Source organism: Glycine max, chromosome 2 (assembly GCF_000004515.6).
Source record: "Glycine max cultivar Williams 82 chromosome 2, Glycine_max_v4.0, whole genome shotgun sequence".
Lineage (NCBI taxonomy): Eukaryota > Viridiplantae > Streptophyta > Magnoliopsida > Fabales > Fabaceae > Glycine > Glycine max.
This window is the reverse complement of record NC_016089.4, coordinates 50,030,476-50,052,113: the sequence shown is the minus strand read 5'-3', so window position 1 is coordinate 50,052,113 and position 21,638 is coordinate 50,030,476. Positions and strand designations below refer to the sequence as shown.

General features: G+C 30.5%; 5 protein-coding genes across 6 annotated transcripts; 4 read left to right on the top strand and 1 right to left on the bottom strand.

Moving 5' to 3' along the window:
• The first annotated feature begins 1,346 nt into the window (after positions 1 to 1,346).
• LOC100804647 (acetyl-CoA acetyltransferase, cytosolic 1) lies at positions 1,347 to 5,083 on the top strand. The gene is made up of 13 exons (XM_003519634.5): positions 1,347 to 1,500; positions 1,802 to 1,866; positions 1,958 to 2,056; positions 2,143 to 2,316; positions 2,410 to 2,515; positions 2,597 to 2,735; positions 2,822 to 2,965; positions 3,315 to 3,400; positions 3,479 to 3,578; positions 3,723 to 3,833; positions 3,918 to 3,959; positions 4,195 to 4,281; positions 4,718 to 5,083. The coding sequence occupies exons 2-13, from the start codon at positions 1,821 to 1,823 to the stop codon at positions 4,805 to 4,807; spliced, it is 1,224 nt and encodes a 407-aa protein (XP_003519682.1). The 5' UTR covers positions 1,347 to 1,500; positions 1,802 to 1,820; the 3' UTR covers positions 4,808 to 5,083.
• A 706-nt stretch (positions 5,084 to 5,789) lies between these two features.
• Positions 5,790 to 8,324, top strand: LOC100500290 (mitochondrial import inner membrane translocase subunit TIM10). The gene is made up of 6 exons (XM_003519633.3): positions 5,790 to 5,961; positions 7,054 to 7,112; positions 7,288 to 7,340; positions 7,485 to 7,523; positions 7,723 to 7,792; positions 8,057 to 8,324. The coding sequence occupies exons 2-6, from the start codon at positions 7,071 to 7,073 to the stop codon at positions 8,105 to 8,107; spliced, it is 255 nt and encodes an 84-aa protein (XP_003519681.1). The 5' UTR covers positions 5,790 to 5,961; positions 7,054 to 7,070; the 3' UTR covers positions 8,108 to 8,324.
• A 1,170-nt stretch (positions 8,325 to 9,494) lies between these two features.
• Positions 9,495 to 10,058, top strand: LOC100803585 (uncharacterized). Its single transcript, XM_003519632.4, has one exon. The coding sequence runs from the start codon at positions 9,570 to 9,572 to the stop codon at positions 9,795 to 9,797; it is 228 nt and encodes a 75-aa protein (XP_003519680.1). The 5' UTR covers positions 9,495 to 9,569; the 3' UTR covers positions 9,798 to 10,058.
• A 1,218-nt stretch (positions 10,059 to 11,276) lies between these two features.
• Positions 11,277 to 12,250, top strand: LOC100802526 (protein NOI4). Its single transcript, XM_003519630.5, has 3 exons — positions 11,277 to 11,614; positions 11,687 to 11,881; positions 11,961 to 12,250. The coding sequence occupies exons 1-3, from the start codon at positions 11,609 to 11,611 to the stop codon at positions 12,000 to 12,002; spliced, it is 243 nt and encodes an 80-aa protein (XP_003519678.1). The 5' UTR covers positions 11,277 to 11,608; the 3' UTR covers positions 12,003 to 12,250.
• A 661-nt stretch (positions 12,251 to 12,911) lies between these two features.
• LOC100527418 (emp24/gp25L/p24 domain-containing protein) lies at positions 12,912 to 15,444 on the bottom strand. 2 transcript variants are annotated; one of them, NM_001248863.2, is made up of 5 exons: positions 15,374 to 15,444; positions 15,079 to 15,288; positions 13,865 to 14,051; positions 13,622 to 13,729; positions 12,912 to 13,209 (listed from the first exon to the last, which is right to left on the bottom strand). In NM_001248863.2, the coding sequence occupies exons 2-5, from the start codon at positions 15,286 to 15,288 to the stop codon at positions 13,076 to 13,078; spliced, it is 639 nt and encodes a 212-aa protein (NP_001235792.2). In that variant the 5' UTR covers positions 15,374 to 15,444; the 3' UTR covers positions 12,912 to 13,075. The 2 variants fall into 2 exon arrangements, with proteins under 2 accessions (NP_001235792.2, XP_040861821.1); XM_041005887.1 differs by lacking the exon at positions 15,374 to 15,444 and having other exon boundaries at positions 12,932 to 13,209; positions 15,079 to 15,312.
• Between the last annotated feature and the right edge of the window lie 6,194 nt (positions 15,445 to 21,638).

The following is a 21,638-nucleotide window of genomic DNA, read 5'->3' as shown; positions in this document are numbered from 1 at the left end:
ATTTATAAATTAGTCGAATAAACTTATAAACTTCTCAAAAATCTTATCAAACACAAAAAAAAGGCCTTTAGGTAAATTGCTTTAAACCGTGTATTTCAAATCCTTTTAATAGCTAAACTTGATAAGCAATTGATTGGGTACTCCATCACATAATTGTTATTTGTTACTTGACGGATCATTTTGAATGACCTGGTTAATACTAAATATAAACAAATTATGTAGGGGTTATGATCATAGATATCAAACAAGTCATGTATCTCTTATGCTAGATCAAGCTTAACACTATCCACCCATACAAATCACCTATTTCAAAACTTCCAATGAATCTTATGTGACTTAATTTCTTATTCATTCCAATTACAAAATTTGTATGTTAGGTATTTTTAATGTGACACTGGTAAACCAAATGATATTCCACCCCAAGCAGACAGAACTAATTTTAGGCCTACAGTTTATATGTATGCACTTAGTTTAGTTTATTGGTAGGTGGCTCTGAGAGTGCACGTGTGACTTTATACGAAAAATAAAAAAACAATTAGTGTACATCGCATGCACCGGATTCCAAATTTAATTAACTTATCATCTCTATTCAACTACTTGCCTTTGCTCCCCACGCACAGTGCTCTGTACCAACAACATCACCAATTCACTAATCACTCTTGTATATGAAATTACCTTAAACTAATCATCAATTTATTTTTAAGAAGACACCATTGTAATCGATTTTTTTCATGTGCATGAAGATATTTTTCAACCGGAAATTTAAAAATAATTCTTTTATACAAAATCAAAATGAATTTTATCTATCTTAGCAAAGCTTTTTTTACACACCTTAATCAGAATGCTATCAAACAATTGTGTTGCCTTTCTTGGTAACATCATTACGTTATCGACCGTAAATTAACATAGTCGCCTAAGCCAAAAGAATGTAAGAAAAAAAAAGAGAGGAAAAGAAACAAATTGAAGTAAATAGTCTAAAAAAAGTTAATGTAAAGGATTTTTTTTAGTGTATAATAAATTAATTGATTTTTATAATAATTATTTTTTATGTCATATTTATCATCATATCATTTTATAAATTAAGTTTTAAATTTTTTTATAATATTAATCAATAAAAAATCATGATAATAAATATGACATAAAAGATAACCATTGTAAAAGTTAATTTATTATTATATAATATTATAAAAACTAGGGGTGTTGGCATTCAATAAATCACACACCAATAAAAAAAAGAAACAATTAATTTAAAAATTGATGGGATTGGGTTGGAAGATTCAAATTTTATTACTAAATAGTGAACATTATTATTTTTAAATTTAAAAAAAATAAAAATCGTGTAACTTGTTTATTGAATCATATTCATGAATCATGGTCGAGCAGAAAAACTTGGGAAAAAGAAGAGTAATTGGCAAATTGATTTTGGCTTGCTCGGCAACACGGTGGGAGCATTCTTCACTTGTCCTTGGTTTTGGAACGACGACAGCCGAGCTATCTCTCGTAAGCTTCTTCTTTGCTCAACACTTTATCAGATCCGCGTTTCTCTTACGACCACATCACTATCATTTTTGCTTTACTATCTGTTCCTATTTTTCTATTTATATCAGAAACAACCTAGGAGGAACATTCCTATAATCTCCACCTGCTTCTTTTCTTTTCAAATTTCTGAATGGTTAAATATTATGGGATCAATTTCTGCTATGCATTTTCTGATCGTACATGGAATTTGTTCTCAAAGATTTTGCATGTTAGCTTGAGAATTATACCTATATGTGTCCGTATTTAATCTTTTGGATTGCAGATTCCATTTTCATCCATCAATGGCTCCAGTAGCAGCAGCATCTTCAGATTCAATCAAGCCAAGAGGTCTTTCATCAAACATTTTGGCTTTTATATATAGAGAGTGTTTTTATACCCTTTTATTTGCTAGTTGACTTCATATGTTTGATTTCTATAGATGTTTGCATTGTTGGTGTTGCACGTACACCAATGGGTGGATTTCTTGGTACCCTGTCATCTCTATCTGCCACCAAGCTAGGCTCTATAGCTATTGAAGGTAACTATGTCTTTGGAAACCTATGTCAGTGCTTATTACATTGCATTTGAATTATTTGTGTTTACATATTTTTCGTTCATCTGCAGCTGCTCTTAAAAGGGCCAATGTTGATCCATCCCTTGTGGAAGAAGTATTTTTCGGGAATGTTCTTAGTGCTAATTTGGGGCAAGCTCCTGCAAGACAAGCTGCTCTTGGAGCAGGAATATCCAATTCAGTAATCTGTACTACTGTTAACAAAGTTTGTGCATCAGGAATGAAAGGTTTGTTTATTATAAAATTAATTCTATTTGTTTCTTTGTATTTTGTTTAAAAAATATAGGAAAAGGATATTAAACTTGTTCTGGTTATTGCAGCTGCAATGCTTGCTGCACAGAGTATTCAATTAAGCATAAATGATGTTGTTGTGGCTGGTGGTATGGAAAGCATGTCTAATGTACCCAAGTACCTGGCTGAAGCAAGGTCAATATTGCCTTTTATTCAACACTCTCCTTATGATTAGTTCTTGTGTTGAAATAAACTGATTCAATACTAAAAGTTCAGGAAAGGATCACGCCTTGGACATGATTCACTTGTTGATGGGATGTTGAAAGATGGTTTGTGGGATGTCTATAAGGATGTTGGCATGGGAGTCTGTGCTGAGCTATGTGCAGATAACCATGCATTAACAAGAGATGACCAGGTATTTTATGATTAATTTCCGTTCAGAAAGGTTTCGGCAGGACCATTGTTGTAGATTTTTTGTTGACGTCTCTGTTTTCCCCTCAGGATAACTATGCAGTTCAGAGTTTTGAACGCGGAATTGCTGCCCAAGAAAGTGGTGCTTTTTCATGGGAAATTGCTCCAGTTGAAGTCTCTGGTGGAAGGGGAAGACCATCAACAGTTGTTGATAAGGACGAAGGCCTAGGAAAGGTAACCATATAAATAACTTGAACCATTGTAAATACTTGTTCTTGTATAAATATGGTGAGCCTACGAAAACGCATGTTTACCCAATAATTCCTGAGTATTAAAATTTTATAGGTTTTCTAAGCATGAGAATATAGATATCGCATGATATCTTTTCTAAATACTTCCATTAAGGTTAATAATTAATCAAGAGTGGGGATTGGAATTTATAAAAAAATTTCTCTTCACATGAACAACATTTATATGTATGTTACTTCTAGCTGCAAATTAGTTACTATAGTCATTAGTTTTGTGTATACTTGCAGTTGAATACAAATCAATATATTGTTATATTTTCCTTTTCCTATGCCAGTTTGATGCTGCCAAGTTACGCAAACTTCGGCCAAGTTTCAAGGAGACTGGAGGTTCTGTTACTGCTGGCAATGCTTCCAGCATAAGGTTAATATATTATTGAAATTTGCTTAACTTTTTTCCTAGTGTGTGTGTGTGTGTGAATGAAAATGCTCTTGCTAACAGTGATGGTGCCGCTGCACTAGTTTTGGTGAGTGGAGAGAAGGCACTGAAGCTTGGGCTTCAAGTTATTGCAAAAATCACTGGATATGCTGATGCTGCTCAGGTACATAAAATATATTTTAAATATGAACTACATCTTCAGACTATAAAAAATAAGAAGTAGAAAAAATCATTTTATTCACATTATTTCTAGTGTTTGATGTATTATTAGTATAATTTCATATTCATATGAGGTTGAGCTGTGCAGGAACCAGAGTTATTTACAACAGCTCCATCCCTTGCCATTCCCAAAGCTATTGCCAAGGCAGGGTTGGAGACTTCGCAAATTGATTTTTATGAAATTAATGAAGCCTTTGCGGTAGGATTTCATGTCATTTTTAATTGTAGTCATTTTTCAACTCATGATGCCGTGAATTTTAATTCTTCTTATTGCTGTCTGTAGGTTGTGGCTCTTGCAAATCAGAAACTTCTTGGACTTAACTCGGTGAGTTTTTCCCCTTGTCACTGTGTGAAAGTTGTAATCCTTTAGTGTATGTATAATAAACTATTTCCAATTGTCTGTCTTGAAGAGTGCATGCTGTTGTAGGTCCAGAACCCCTCTTTGCACAGTGCAGAACATGTTAAAATTTGTCTATAATCCATAATTTAGCTTCATTGTGACCATTAATGGATGTACCCTTCCATTTATTTCTTTTACTCAAGTAACTATTATTTTGCAGGAAAAAGTAAACTTACACGGTGGAGCTGTTGCACTGGGTCATCCTCTTGGTTGCAGTGGTGCTCGCATTCTGGTGACACTTTTGGGGGTATGTGCTCAGTTCATAACTTCGATTATTTTACAATATATAATAGCATGCATGTTGAAAGATTGCCTTGTGTTTGTATAAAAAAAGTCTATCATAGTGCTCATCTCTTAAATTCTTAGTTTAATTATTTAAATTCCTTATGTTCAATTATTCAAAAAGATAATGTAATAATTTTATTATTTTGTTCCTTTTTTCTTTCTATATTTTTAATAAATTACATTGACAATCTGGGGAAGTAGTTTATTGTGAGAGTGAAATGAACAAATCTTGATCATTTGATCTTATATGAATGGTATTACAACACAAAATAAGATTTTTTTTCAGTGATCATCTAATATTTTAAGTAACTTATAATTGTGACTTTCTATGTATGGATCTTTCCGCAATTCTGAATGTTATTTTTCCATTAAGTTAATCTAAAAGTCATCACCTGCAGGTACTGAAGCAGAAGAATGGGAAGTACGGAGTTGGTGGCATTTGCAACGGTGGAGGTGGTGCATCTGCCCTTGTTGTTGAGCTTCTGTAAAACCTATTTTATGTTCCGTAGATGTCCTTTTAAGAACCAGCGTTTGGTGCAAAGCTCAAAAGATCTTGCCTCCCTCTTTAGCAAGCGAACATGCAAGTTTCAAATTTATTACAAGGACAAGACGGAAAGAGAGGAGAGAAATTTAGCTACATAATTGTTAGGTTTAAGTCTCATCTTGTGAAAGTGAAATTTTCTTAGCATCAAAGTAGAACATGAAGCAATATTATCCTAATTTTGGTTTGGAATGAATCATTATAAAACCTCTTATTCCAAGCACACAAGATTACAGATTCCCTTGCTTTGCAAAAATGTGTTCCAGAACTGAAATTGCCAAAAAGAAAGAGTGGAAATGTGGGAGTTGTAGTTGGTCTTGCGTCTGCTAATTTATTATTACTGTGGTATACGTACAATTCAATTATACATGCAAAAAATATTGCAGGGTAGTTGTACTTACATAAATCAATCAGTATTTAGACTGATGTTTTTTAATCCCTCAAACGTAAAGATGACCCCATGATTTAGCCACATCCAGCACCAAAATTACGTTAAACAGCCCAAAAGGCGCAGAAAGGAAAAATGATGCGGATCTACATGCACATTTTAAATTGAGAACGTTAATTTTTTATGTTGGTGACAATTTCAAACAATTATTTACTGCAATCTTAACATCAACAATATTAATTAAATCAGTTGATGAATTTTTAATGATTTAATTATGATAATTTTTAATCATCAAAAATCATATTTTAAATTTGTTATTTTTTATTTGAATCATAGATTCACAACAGAAAGATTAAAAATAATATTTTATCCATTTTAAGACTAAAAAAATAATTTTAAATTTAAAAGACGAAAAAAATACTCAAAGGATAAAAAATATATTTAAATCTTCTTATTAAATAATTAAAAAATGATTGAATTTTTAATAATTAATTAAACTTTTAATTATAATTAAAAACATCAATTATATAATTAATAAACTATTCTTCTTCAGTTCATTCTTCCACAATTTTATCACTTTTTCTTCATCTTTTCTGAACCCTAGCCTAAGCTTCTCACTTGTTCGCGCTCTCTCTCTCTCTGTCTTTGTTAACCCTCTCGGCCTCTGTGTGTTGTGTTGTGAATCGAGATTCAACACTTCAACTCGGCCCATTGTAAGTTTCTTTTTCTCATATTCTTTTCATTGTTTCCTCAACTCCGCTTTCTTCAAAGCGTAAGGGATTTGGAATTGAAGACCGAATTTGTTAACGCAGCGTTTTTTTTTATAAGAAAAATCGTGTGTGACTCACTCTAGATTAGGAGGGAAAAAGGGGGACAGGAACCTTAACTTTCAATTGGAATGTTACTTAATCTTTGTTCTGTTATTCAGTTTTCCATCATCGAGCTGCTGATGTTGTGATGTTCACCCTTTTTAATCTCTTTGTTGTTCAGTGTCACCTATGCATGTACTTACAAACTTGTTAGGATTTCAATCCTTAAGTTTGAAAAAATTATGTCTATGAGAATGGAGTTGAATGATTTCCCCAAGTTAGTTGGGGATTTTAGCCTCGAATTTGGGTTGTAGGATATATTGGTACTGGCCTAAACTTTAGTTAATGGCCTTTTTGAAAACCTTTTCAGTTCACATTGTTTCTATTGGCCTAAATTTCACATAATGGGAAAGTTTAGGACCTGATAGGTGGAATGGTGAATGACTCAATCAATAAATTAGTGCTATGACTCATTTGCTTCTCAATCATTTTGTTCCAAGTTTTTGGAGGTTATTAAGAAACCCTACATGTTTAGTTGTTCTTGTTCTCGTCTTTGGTTTAATCTATTAGAAATAATGAAAATCTACATGGTGATGCTCTCTCTTATCCAAATTATCTCAACCCTTCAGCACTAATCCAATTCTAATAGCCTATCATCTTACTGATGTTGTCTTATAGTCCAATAGTCTCATGGTACAACATCAATAACCTCAACACATCCCATCTCCCTAAGCAATAATTATTTATTCAAAATAATTAAGATAATAAATGAAGACTATAATATATAGAAATATCGAATAGTATATACAAATTCATTTAAAGAATTTGATATTACACACACTCACAGTGTTGTTTACTAACCTGATACTATTAAGTTGCACAAAAATCTCTTATCAAACTTCAATCGTATATTTTAGTTCTGAATATTCAGAAAACTTTCTTGTCTTCCTGTAATCCTTGATTTTCGTGATCTGAATTCATCATTTTATTTTTTAGGGGATTTTCAGGGTACAATGGCTTCCAACATCTCGCCCTCTGCCTTTGATAAAGAACAGGTAGGCATTGTTTTCTCTTCCTCCAATTCTGGTAAAACTGATCTGGTGGTTGATGTTGTTAATTTGATACCCCAATGTGGTTCCAAGTTTAAATTTGTTTTTTTGGGTGTTATTTGATTATTTAGTTTTTCTTGTTTTTGGATGTGTTTCTATAATTCATGTGGTTATGGAGCAGATATTTGGAATGGCTGAAAAGGAGATGGAATATAGGGTCGAATTATTCAACAAGTAGGTTTCCCTGCTCTTGCTTGCCTTGATATTGTTTGCTGTTGTAAGCAAGTACAATGTAGAATCTGACTGCATTTGTTTTATGAGATTTGTTGTTTGCATAATAATACATTTGGCTAACCTTTTGTTGTTTTTACCATTCAGGATGACCCAGACCTGTTTCAATAAGTGTGTTGACAATAGGTAGGGAAACTCTTCTGATTGCATAATCTGCTTGAGAAAGTGTCATGTTTGATGCCCTTCAAATGTCATCCAGTCCAGTCAATTTGACAATTTGGAGATTAGTTTCTTATTTCTCAAGAGTTATCTGCTGTTGCATTATTTTGATTATGGCTCAATGTGAATGTTATGATAATATCTGTTTACCACTTTTTCATCTCAGGTACAAGGAGTCTGAGCTAAATATGGGTGAAAATAGTTGCATTGACCGCTGTGTTTCAAAATATTGGCATGTAAGATGTTACTTAAGTTTACTTTTGGATCTATCACTGGCGCTGGTTTGAGTTGTATATTAGTTATCCTTTTTTTCTCATCAAACTCTATTATGCTTTAAGATAGTTTCTCAGACAGATGTTTTAGGATGAAATCTTAGTGGGGTTTTAGTACTTGTGGATTACAATGTTTTGACTTCAATATGGTTTTTGCTTTTGAAATAATGGGAAACTGCAAATAGTGATTGTCTTATTGTCTAAGGAGATTTTTTTTTTTTTGGCTAGGTGACTAATCTAATTGGTCAGCTGCTTGGTTCTGGGAGGCCTCCAATGTAATCCAAGTGTTTTGTATTTTCTTTTGCGGTTAGCAACCAGTGAGCTATGTCTACGATATTATTAGTTGCTTCCCAAGGAAGAGAAATTTAATGCTTTGCAGAGTCTTTATTTTTTACCATGACTATTTTGATTTTTGAGGTCAATATGCTTTGTTTAGAAAGGGACTGATGAGTTTTGAGGTAGCCAATGGTGAACAATAAAAATAATTTTAGATAAATATGGTCATTCTTTGTTTCTAATTTGTGGCTTTTTGGCTCTACCCGCAGTTTATCATATTTTATATCAAATTTATTTGAACTTTATCATCTTGGAATGTTTCCTTCCATCCGACGTTATGCAGTTAGAAACTTGGAATGTTTCCTTCCTTTCTGTTTTCAAACAATATACTTGCTTACAATTTTTCCTCCACTTTCTTGATTATCACCAAATATCTACCGGAAATTCAAATCAATATATTAATACCTCGTTTTCAAAAAAAAGAAAAGAAACAAGTAGCTATGGTTCTGCTCTGATATCAAGTATGACACATGTTGAAGAGCATTATACTAAAATGTGAGAGAAATTATTTTTTCTTATTTAGTGCCTTTTTCAATATTTAAACAAACAAAAGTACGCCTGAATATTTGCTTAATAGTTGTATTTTTACTTTGTGTACAAAACAAATTGCAATAACGGGAGTGATGAAAATAGAGAGGGTATTGCATCATAACTTTCATAAAATAAATCATCGCTCAATTTTGAGCATTAAAACACAAGTTCATTAATATCGTGTTCAATCATACAATCAATCTCTCTTTCAAATGGGATCGAACTCCGTTACATTATGACATTCATAAAAGTATGTATTGGGATTAATACTTTTAGAGAAAACTGTTTGATTTTTAAAAGTTACATGTGCCATCGTTACATATACTCATAGTTATAAAAGATTAAAATATGATAAAAAGAAATCATAAGAATCTAAAAATTTCTAAAACTTAGGAGACTAAAGTAAAACGAGATACCAAAGTTCTATTTTATTCTTTATAAAATACATGGGTTTTGCCCTTCTCTTAAATATATATAAAAAATATAAAAAGAAGTCTTTTCTTTGTTTGTTGATAAAAAAAATGAAAAGTAGTATAATTAATAATAATAGTAAAAACTTTCATGAGAGTGGCACATGCAATATGCATGAGAAAATGGTACACGAACACAATAAATTAAATACTAGAATAAAGAGAATAATTCCCACCAAGCCAGAGGGAAAAGTGAAGTGAGGTTAAAGACAGCTAATGTGGGTGGGGACAGAAAAGTGGCCGTTAGAAACTTGAACGTTACCAAACCATTTTCTGAGTCTCTTTCCCAATACTTTTAGTTCCATATTAGTATATAACACTCTCACTCTTTCCCAACGCTACCAAACCATTTCACTCACTCAGATTAACATAAGAAGCAAGCAATTAATTAAGAAGAAGAGAAGATGGGGATGGTTGTGGTGATTTCTCTTCCTTTCATAATCTTCTGCTTTCTTCTGGGTTTTGGATGTTACTTCTTTGGAAGAGCCAGAGGAAGGAAAGAGGTTCAAACCAACCCACAAGTTTATGGGATGCCAAGTCCACCCCCAGGTGCAGTTGCTTCAAACACCTTCTTCCCTTCACCTCCTGCACCCCACTCCCACTCCAAGCCAGACAACACTGATAATGTTTGATTTCAACCCAAACACCATTCACATATATACATATCAAATTATCCTAATCGCTCACCTCAGGTTGGCTGTTGTGTTGCATATTTACTTTAGGTATATTGGTGTAATTATTTGGTCCTTGTAGTAATTCACTCCAATAAGATTTAGACCCCTCCCCCATTTTATTCATTAATTTGTATAACCTCTTTTATTTTAATTTTGTCTGTTATTTTATGTATCCCTTGTTTCCAGGTTGAAAGTTCAATCCACTTTTATTTATATAAATTCAATTTTGCTCAACTTTGTATCCATAGTGTCTGTCACTGCCCTTCGGTTAGTTAATTTCACAAAATACAATCCAATCAGTCATTAGTCTTTATGATATTGGGAATTTTAAAAGCAGAGAAATTTTCGGTAAACTTCTTTTTTTACAGGAAAAAATTAAATTGGATGTTAAATTTAAGTATTTTTTGTAATTACTTTTTAATAAAAATAAAATTTTCTTCGATTATATGTATTAAGTTAAAATTTTAATTTTGATTAAAAAATACAAAAAGAAAACTCAAGACAGTTTTTTGTTCTTTTGGGTTCTAATGAGTAATCGCTACTCAGCTTCTCAAATTTTAATTATGATACTATATTGCCTTGAATTACTTTTTGATGTAAACTACCGAACGGCCTTGAACAGGTTTTTTTGTATAAACAATCAAAGTGGTCACCTTATAGGGATTTTAAAAGAAAATAAATTTCGAATTGTTAATAGAGAAAGAAAATTCTCTGTACAAGAAAAGAGAGAAGGATAAATTCTTAACCCATTTACACGTTATGGTAAGTAGTCAATTTTCAGTGTTTAGTTAACTCTAACACTCAGAGAATCTTACATGTCTAACATCTGTTAAAATTAATTTATGTGCCTGTTATAATCAACTTTAGCGGTTGAAAATTAATTTTCCTAAAAGTTAAAATAAGAAAAAAGATTTGCTAAAACTGCAAATCTAGTTTTCACTTAGTAGAGATAGAAGAGAAAAAAGTATATATCAAAATAATTAATAGGTGTAAATATGATAGGATATATATGTGATATGATAAGAAAGATGGAGTGAAATGAGGTTGAAGAAAAATATTATCGTATCATTACTCTTAAAATGTGTAATTAAAAATGTGATATAGAGATGTGAACTCCAAAAATTGTGTTTACTATAAGTATTGCAACAATTGTTTACGTGAATTGTTTAAAAGTAAGATATTTTAAATTTTCGCTAAAACATTTGATGTGACATTTTTTTTACAGTAAGCAACATTATTCAACTAAATTTTATCAATAAAAAGATATTTTTCAAGCCAAAAATCAGCAAACAAAATTAGGAAATTGAGTTAAATACATACTTTAGCAACCAATTAATTAAAGATTAAGTAAAAAAATAATATTTATGTGACATTATAAGAACTTTACAATTAATAGATTTTTTGGTGAAACACATAAAAAATAGAGTTCATGATAAAAAAAAATAATTAAATATAGTCTATTAAGTGAGACACAGGTGAATATATCAGTGGATTTAATATTTTGTTTCAGTTATAGTAATTAAAATGAGGCGTGAAAAAAGAGAAGAAAGAGTTTGATGGTTGAGCGTGGTTGGCGTGAAAAGTGTATTTGATTGGCATTGGCCCCGCTAGCTCCTGTCTCAATTCTCATTGTTTGTTCTTCCTCCTTCGCCTTGGGAACTGAAAATCAAGGAAAAGGAGAAGGATCAACCAACATCATATATTGAGTTAAAGCCAAAGCCATATATATCGTTCAATTCCTCCCTCTCTTCTGCAGCTAGCGATCGACCATGGCGGTACGTAGGCATGCATGCATGCAATTGCATTAATTAATATTTGAAATTGAATACATATATACGTACGTGCAGGAGAGGGGTAGAGCATTACCTAAGTTTGGGGACTGGGATGTGAATAATCCATCAGCAGCTCAGGATTTCTCAGTAATCTTCAACAAAGCCAGGAATGAGAGAAAGACTGGTGCTAATAAGATCCACTTTCCCCCAAATCATAATAACACAACAAAATGCAACCCCCCTCAAGTCGTTCTTGGCAAGTCCCATTATGTAAGTTAATTACCTTCGTCAACACACTTCTTGCATTGCTTCATGCTCAATCCTTACGTTACTTTTTTATTCATTGCAGAAAAAATGGTTTTGCTGTATAAACACATCTGCAGAATCATGAAGAGGTCCGAAACGTAAGATAGTTAAGTTGTTCATATCTGGAGCTATATATATATATATATATATGATGGCTCCTGCTGGAATCTCTTCTCATATATCTATACCTAGTGTCCGTACTTGGGCTTTATTAGGATACAAATATTATTGCATCATACACTTCTCTCTGTATTGTTTCCACTTTACAGTAGAGTTTGATATTTGTGTATAACTATATTCTTATTTATTCCACCTGCTGCGTACTATTTTATATTTCTTGTTGGATTTACTGTTTTATAATACATCTCTTTCGAGTCACACGGTAAACAAAATCATAATCATAGAAAGTTGAAATTGAAATTTAATTTACATAATACTTTGATTCAAATTTAAGGGGCGCATCGTGAAATTTTCCTGTTACGTATGTGCCAATCGTCAATAATAACTTCTCTCGTACTAAGCGATAATAAGTTCTTAAATACTGGATAGAGTTAAAGATATATTCCCGTTAAAATATGGAGCGACTTGAGAATGTAGGTTACTACGGCAACTCACATTTAACCATCGTTTTAATCTTAAAAGGGAAATGATAATAAGAGAGAGATTTTGCTCACAAAGTACATATCAATTTCTCTTAAGCCATAACAGCTTAATCAGGAGCCATGAAGTGAAGGATATATTTATAATAGAAAAATGCTACATACACACTCTTTTAAAAGCCCACTCTATCATTGAAGTTTATTAAAAATAACAAAGTTTGATAAATTTCACATCATATTTACTAATTTTCTCTTGATTTTGTAATTTCAATAAATTTTGAATAATTAAAAAAAGTGTTAAAAAATATGTTATAGCACTTCTCATTTACGACAAAAAGATGAATAGGGCATGGTGGGAGCTTTGACGTAGCCTGTCATATTTTAGTCTTTACCGGAAATCAAGTATCAACTATAATAAACATTAAATGGCATCTTTTCACATGTATTATGAGTAGGATTGAACAACTAGTTGTATAAATATCCATGTGATGACAACGGAGAAAAGTTTAAAAGAACATTCTCATTTGTACTGTTACAGATTCTCAACATTTTCGTAGCTCTAAACTCTTGAGGTACCCAACTTTCGTTCAAACAATCGCTGCAGAAGGTAGACTTGCAGCGCACTAGCCCCAATCAGTGCTGCTGATTCAAAAATTGCCTTGTGTACTGCTCTTCTGCTCATTGCATCGTTCACTGCATTCCAGACATAAGATAACACCATATTGCATCCGCAGTCAAGAAGAGTTAATAGAAGGAAGAAACAAGTTTGTAGCTTTTATCAACTAAGATGCTTAGTGTATTAGTTTTTCTGTTCGAAACATTTCACCAGAATCAATGTTCTCAACAGTGAACATTGTCAAAGAGATAGGAAGCAATGTTCTCAACAGGGTGGTCTCTTTTGGTATGGTAGCTGAATAAATTAGGATGATCACATGTTGGGACATTAGTTCATATTAAATGGTATCAAGAATAGAAAACAAGATGGCATACATAAACTAGGGTTTTACCTTTAACACGAGTAATATGTATTGATGGGTATGAAAGATTTTATGCACAGAAAAATGTAAATTGTGAGATAAACAGAAAAGTAAACCATAAATAATACCTATTGCTTGGCGGTCTGTCTGAGCCTCTAACCAATGCTGTTCAAACTGAATGTTATATAGAGCTTCCTCCAACTTCCCAATCTGCTCCAGCAAGGGGGTGAAATGCTCTGCAGACAGTCACAAAAAGTTTCAATGAAAGTTCTCTCATTTTTTAGACTTCCATGTAACTTAAAAGAGCAGTGTTTTACATTAAAAAAAAAAAAAACAGCAAATACAAGTGGACCTCATAGAAGAGGCATTACCATCTTTTGCATGTTGCTCAAAGTAAGAGAAGTGACCAACATGTACATCAAAATCGACAGTTTCATGATAAGGAGACTTGTTGGTGAAGCAGAATTTATGGACCCCGGATTTGTGAGCCACAAAGTCAAACTTCTCACTGGTCTTGTCCCGAAAATCTTGAATTTGCTCGCCAGAAGGTCCCTTTACCTGAAATTCTTACATTGTGGTGTAATGAGATTCCAACATATGATCAGGTAGAGTATTAAGGAAAAAGGAAGAAAAGATAATTTCAAAGAAAGGGTATTCCTATCAACTGTGTAAGTAGAACAAAATTACAAATATAACTATCTGAATGTGGACCATTTATATATAATTGTAAATGTAAAAGGTGATACATGAAAATTGCTACATATAATGCACAACATCTCTATGACCATAAGTACTCATCCTTCTCTAAATTAAAGAACTGCTGTTTTGAACAGTGAAGTTATCTCCTAATCATTGATAAAACTTTTTGCTTCATTAGGTGTTTGACAAACATACACTTTTGCTTTAAAAACTCTTAACTGTTTTGCACAGTGAAGTTATCTCTTAACCCTTTCTTCATTAGGTGTTCGACAAACATAATTTTAGCTTCAAGGACCATGGTCAATGAATTTAAATTTCCAGAATGGGGTTTAGTTTAAGCTTAAAAACGGATCCCGAGATGTAGAAACAAATAAAAGTTTCATGGTTATAGTGAAGAATAGCACAGAAAATCAGAGGTGATGTATTTTTAGTAAAATTCAGAGACCAATTTGAAGGGCCTTTTAATATTTGTGGTGACTACTTAGCATGTTTTCAAATGCCTGGGAAATTACTTACATAGTTTTTTCACATTAGGATCATTTAGGAGAGAGCGAGGGTAAGATTTCAAAGATGAAATTGATGGTTTGTTGCAATAACAAACCCTAAAGCAATAAGCCAACAGGAAGGCGTAAGAGAAAGCAATTATTGTTGGTTTTCTTTGTATTCATGTACCAATGGTTCTACTCCCTTCCATCTCCCCTAAACAGAATTTTGAAAGAAATTCCTATCAACAATAGCAAATAGCAAATAGCAAATAGCATATATATGAATACCCTTAAAAAGTGCACAAGAAAGAAACGTTGAGTATTAGTGGTTCCCATTGAGAGTAAAGAAGCCGAAAATAAAAGCGGCAACATGGAATGAGATGGAGTTTAAAAGAACATACCACGAGATCGACACCTTCGTCGCCGTAATGCCAGGGAGAATCAGCCTTAATAACAACGAAAGAGACATGAACAGTGTCACCCTCGTACTTCACATCATGGGAGAAACACTCGTCTCTGTCTATCACAAATCGGATACCCTCTGCCCTTTGCAAGTTCCACAACGCCCCGATTAACACAAACACCAAAGCATGCCTCAACGATAACCTCATCTGAAAAACAATCGGTAAATTCATACACTCATCTCAAAAACACGGATCCAGAAAATCAAAAGATAGTAGATAGATATATAGATACCTTTCTGAGTGTCTCTTCACGGGAATTTGAAGAAAAAGATGGAGATGAAACACAACACGACACACCAAGTTGTGCTTTTTAATCTCAACTGTGTGTTTTGCTGAAACTGGAAACGGCGTCGTTGCTCTACCTTCCGCTTTTCTCATGTGTCAGTCTGTGATTGGACAATATAAGTCATCGATCCAATAACAAGTCTACACGTAGGATAGTTTTCAAAAATAACAAATAAAACTCTCCTGTGCAAAGTGCAAACTAAGCCAACGTAAGCAGTTCAGAATCTCCAGATCAGATATTTGATTCAAATAAGATTTTTCTTTTTTCTTTTTAGAAAAATAAGATATAAACAAATCAAATAATAATAATAATAATAATTTTTTACGATAAATAATTATTATTTTATCTGCGTAAATGCGGAAAAAATATATATTTGAATGTAGTGGTGTATAACTTGTTCATATTCCTTTAAAAAAAATCCTCATATTGTTATCCAAAATTCATATTTTATTCACGTAAGAAGTAAAAAGAATCATCATATATTTTTTTTTTTACCGAAAGAATCATGATATGTTAACGATTATGGTTAAGGCACTGGTTAACAAATATTATGCATATTTTCTCAAAAAAAATATTATGCATATAATTAAAGTTATAATTATTTAAAAATATTTACAATTTTATATTTTAATATAATAAATAATTTTTATATTAAAATATAATGAATAATTTACTTCGAAAAATATAATAAATAATTTTTAATGTTTTTTCTTAAAGATAACGAATGTCAAATTTCTCTTTTAATTAGATATTGTTTTATTATACAATTAAATTTACATTTTATATAATTATAAGGCTAAGAAGTTCTTATTTGATATTTGTGTAGATTTATTTATAAATTTTATATTTTCATTCAGTTATTTATTGTAAGGTTACTGAGACAATTTTATTTTTCACGGATTATTATTAGTTTTTACCTAACTATTTTGCAAAAAATAAAGCTCATGTTTCTCACGCTTATTATTAATTTCTACCTAACTTTTATATTTATTTATTATTTAAATACTGCTATCTTCTTTATTATAAAAAATTCAAGTTGTTACAAATGTGAGTTTATTGATGTTTGCTTCAGTCGATTATAATTTTTTGCCTTGTTAATAATTCATTATTTTTTAGATATAATTAATATTTCGTTTTAATAATGTTTTGTTTCCAATAACTAATATAATGTCATTTAAATTGAAGATTATTGAAATATAGTAGAGTAGCATTGCCTGTTTAATGGATTAAATTTTAGACTATTAATATTAAGTATGAGAATAAGATTTATGATACTATAATTATAGATATTAATTTTTTGAACATATAATGTAAACGAATTGAACCTATAATAGATTAGACACTTACTGTTAGATACTGCTGTCCACAATTTCTTTAGAGGTAAAAAAAAAATAATAACTTGTTATTCTTTTGAAGTACATGCCTAATAATATTTTATAAATTATAATTATCATTGTATGATTATGACTATGCATAATGTGTCGCTAAATTCTCATAAACCTTTTTGTCATTAGTCATTATAAAAAAAACAAGGATATATAGCAGGAAACCTTTGTAGCCAACAAATTAGTCACAGAACTAAAATACAAGTAGCAAAATAGAAGAACTTAAGCCTTTTTAAGAAATTTTATAAGATATGTGTTGAGAATGGTCAAATCCTTCACAAGCGTATTAAAGTATCATGCAATTAGTATAAAATGGAAAATCCAAGTATTATATCCACAGTCTTATTTGTATCAAATGGAAAATCCAAGTATTATATCCACATAGTCTTATTTGTATCAAACTATTTGTGCAAACTCAATAACTAGAAAATATAATTTGGATTTTTAATATAAGATGATTAAAAAACAAAAATAGATCAATTAAAAGGTGAGTAAAAACACAAATAATTGATGGACAAAAGGAGTCAAATGCAAATTAAATGAAGTGTTGGAGATTTGAGTACACTAAACTTAGTAGTTATAAAAGTTTTATGTATCCAATGTTGACTCTAATGCTACCTTAACCTACTATAGTGTTCTAATAATGATTTCTCATGTGAGAAAGTCTAAGTTGTTTAACTTAACTCTTAATCTTTTAGCAAGTCAAGTTAAACCATTTGGATTCAAAAACAAAAGTTTATCAAGATTAACAAATGTTATTTCATCCCTAGATATGACACTCATTGGATATCACTTTCAAATTTTAGTCAAAAAATATTTTCCAATAACAATTTAACTATAAAACATATTCATATGGTTGATCACTAACAAACATCTTTTCATCTGTAGATGTTGTGTTCAAAACTCAGTTTTCAAGCATATTCTAATGATAATAAAAAACAAAGAATTAAAGTCAATCAAACCATAAAACAAACAATCAAAATAAAAAGAAACAATAGCACGGGAATAAACATTGAATAAATATAAAGATTAACTACATAAAAGTAAACTTAGTGTACAAATTCCCCAACAATGGATGAACTAACTTCTCATTGTCACGAGAGACCTTAAAATTACAAAATGCAAGAGAGAAATTGAAGGAAAATGGAGGAAAATGAAAGATGGAGGTAGATGGGAGCTTTAGTCATCGCACACAACCTTAAGTTTATGTCAATCCTAAGAAAATGTCATTTTATATCGGGCCCAAAACTTTTGTCTTGTCACTTCAAAGTGTGATCGACTCATTGGGCAAGACATACTTGTTGGGTGAGTTCTTTACGAATTTCAAAAGACACTTCAAATATGATTCCACTAGTTGTGCAAGCTTTAACTCTTTGGATGAATTCTTAGACAATTGAAATTCTAAATGTCTTTTCTTCACTTTGTGGCCTTTATTTGCTAATTGAGTTTCTTTTTGTTGTGCAAGTTTTCTAATGACTTATCACTTCTTCACTTTTGGACTGTTACATGACCTTGTTTGCACAATTAGTCTTGTTGGGTAAACATAGTTTGCTAGGTGAGACATCATGAATGACATTTTCAATTGGTACTCCAAAACCTTGAAAAAAAATAGTAGAAACTAGGAGAAAATGATTAAAATTTTATTTACAACCTAAAATTCTATAAAACTATATTTTCTAACTAAATTGAAGCTAAACTAAAGCAAAAATTCAAGAAGAGTAGATAATGAATGTGTTACTTGTAATTCAAAGGAAGGTATGGACAACAATTGTTAACAACACAACATGATATTCGGAAACCATGGAATCCAGCTCCTTAGCCAAGGCCTTGTACTCTTTCTCTGTTCCCTATTTTCCACTTGGTCTATGACACAACATGACAACATCCATTTGAAACTCACACTTTGAAGCTAACTTAGAATCCGGGGTTTCTAGAATAATGCCTTCTGCCAAAATCACCTTTTCAATGTCAAGAAGGGAATCATAACCATTCTCCAAGAATCTCAAGCATTGCTCGTCATTCTAGTCATGGCATACCCACTACATACATAAAATGTATTATCATGATATTTATTGAAATATAATCAATATAGTTTTCTTAAAGATAGGTTTAAGTGTATATAAGAAAAAAAGATAATTTTGAGAGGGAAAGAAAAGTGAATTTGAAACAGTGTAGAGACGTATCATAATCATAAAATATAAAAATTAACCTAATATGCATATTTATAGTTAATATATACTCAGTATATTATTTATTATATTTTTTATTATTTATTTTATAAAAAAACTCTATTTTACTCTTTATCAAATGAATAAATTAAAATTATTTTTTATTTTTCTTCAAGTCATTATTTTAATTAGTAAAATTATTTTTCTTGATTTATTTAATTATAAAAACCCTATTATTTTTTTAAAACTTTATTTATTTTTAAATAAAATATCTTTTAATTTATTTTACGAAAAATGAGATATTAAAGTCTATGTAATTAATAATACTGTTCAACTTGTTTCTTAGTATTACTAACTAAATCAGTTTAACTTTAAGACTGAGACTTTGGAATAAATGACTAAATTGTGTAAATCTTATTCATGTTTTTTTTTTATTTCTTACATCTATTGTGATTTGTGAGAGTAATTTTTATACAAATAGACTTGTTTTACATAGTGTTACTATTAATAGTTTAGTTTGATGAAATTTTCTTTCATCTTTTATTAGGAAAGAGTTTTTTAGAAATATATATCACATTTCTTGTTTTAATTAGATTCACGTAATTATATGTAGAAAATGATGTTTTGACTGTTAATTTAGTTGAGATTTTCCTCTTTAATATGTGATAGAATAACTCAGAATTTTCATTAATATAAAAAAATAGATCCGTTTAACTTTATTAAGCCAATTCATTAGTATTCGACAATAGACACAATTAACTAATACACGTGCATTTCAAAGATCAAATTGATGTGTTTTTTTTTCATGATTTTTGTTTTTTTATTATGATATTGGTAATTGTGTCTGTTGATAAATCAAATTGATGTTTACTCTAATAAATTTGGTGAATTTTTTTATTTTAAAAAAGAATAAATTTGGTGAAATTGTGGAATATACACAATTTTTTCTCTCTTCCTCGTAGCTTTTTTCATTAAATAAAAATATCATAATAATAATGATAGGGAGTTTTTCATTAAATAAAAATATCATAATAATGACATACCACGTGAATGGTCTTTATCTTTGTACCAAAGGAATCAGGTTGGTCTCATCAGTGTGTTATGCACTTATTCTTTCCTTTTATTTATTTATATTTTCTGTTTCTAAAACATGCTTTGTTATTTCCTCAATTTAAAATTCCCACGATAACAAAATATTAATCTAACAAATTAACCCACGAGAATCTTTTATAAGTTCAGAGTTAAAAAAAATCAAAATAACGTTTGTTTGTACGAAATACGATTGATAGAAATAATCTTATAATTTTGATACATATTATAAATAATCTTATAATTTTTTCCCTTAAAAAAATACCTGATATTTCTTCTTTTAATTTTTCTACAAAACAATCAAACTAATTTGTATCTCTTCTCCTCTTCACCATTTATCCTTCACCGAAAAAGTGCTTAATGTTAAAGCTTAAAAAATGAGATTAAAAGAATAAAGTGGAAGTTGTTTGAAAATTCTTAATTTTTAGTTTTAAATATCCAAAAGTTGTTTGGTAAAAGAATTTTTTTTAAAAATCAATGTATTTAAAAATGATTTCTCCACTCAATGAAGGATCCGTGTGTGTGAATATAAAAACTTTAATATTTATCTAAGTCAAGTCTCTTAGAACATTTTTAGTGAAAGATTCTATTTTAGATTCTTAGATCATTGTGGTGGATCTCATAATATCACATAAAATGCAAGTGAAATTTTTGAAAATTCTTACTGTAACTCAATCAATCTCAAGCATATTATTTTTTTAAACAAAAATAGTATTAGATCCATTGGAAATGGAAATTTGAGTTCTAGAACCAAACTCAAAAACTTCTATTAACCATGCTCTTAATTTACGCTAATAAAATAATACACTTGTTATGTTACTATTGGATAACAATAAAAACAGTACCTGTAAAACTGTTTATAAGTTTTGCCCTTATAAATATGGACTATCAAATTGTATTTGAATAATCAAGATTTTGAGAAAATAATGTACAACATGGTTTTTTGAAATAATTATGTGATCATTAATAAATTCTTAATCTTCACAATTCATATATAATTGTTTTACCAAGATTTATAATTATTTGAAATTACTGCTTAGATTGGAATAGTACTATTCATGCTAATTGATCATATACAGTTATATTTAAAATTTCTGGATGAAGATGAAAAATGGCTTAAATTTGTCGATTCCAGAAGGTATTGGGACCCACGTCGATATCAACCGGCCAGTCCAGCCCAATAGCCGGCCCATGCCACAAGAACAACTGCTGGGGCAATTATCTAATAAACAAATCATGCAATACACAAATTTGTACCTCCCAAATTACTCATATTGACTGAACCAATAAAACAACTAATAGTCCAATAACCTTTTTTTTCTTTTGTTAATAGTTTCAAAATATTAATGGCAACATAACTACTACATTTGAGGTTTTAATTACTATTAATTTTCTAAAAACATTAACCAAAGGGCATGAAAAGCCAGTGCTATATACTTTTAAAATAATATTTATGAGTTTAATTTTGATTTAGAAATTTTTTATAAGTAAAACAAACTAAATAGTATGATAAGTTGATAACAAATAATCAAAAGGAGGAAATATTTTCAGTAACATGTAAGATCATAA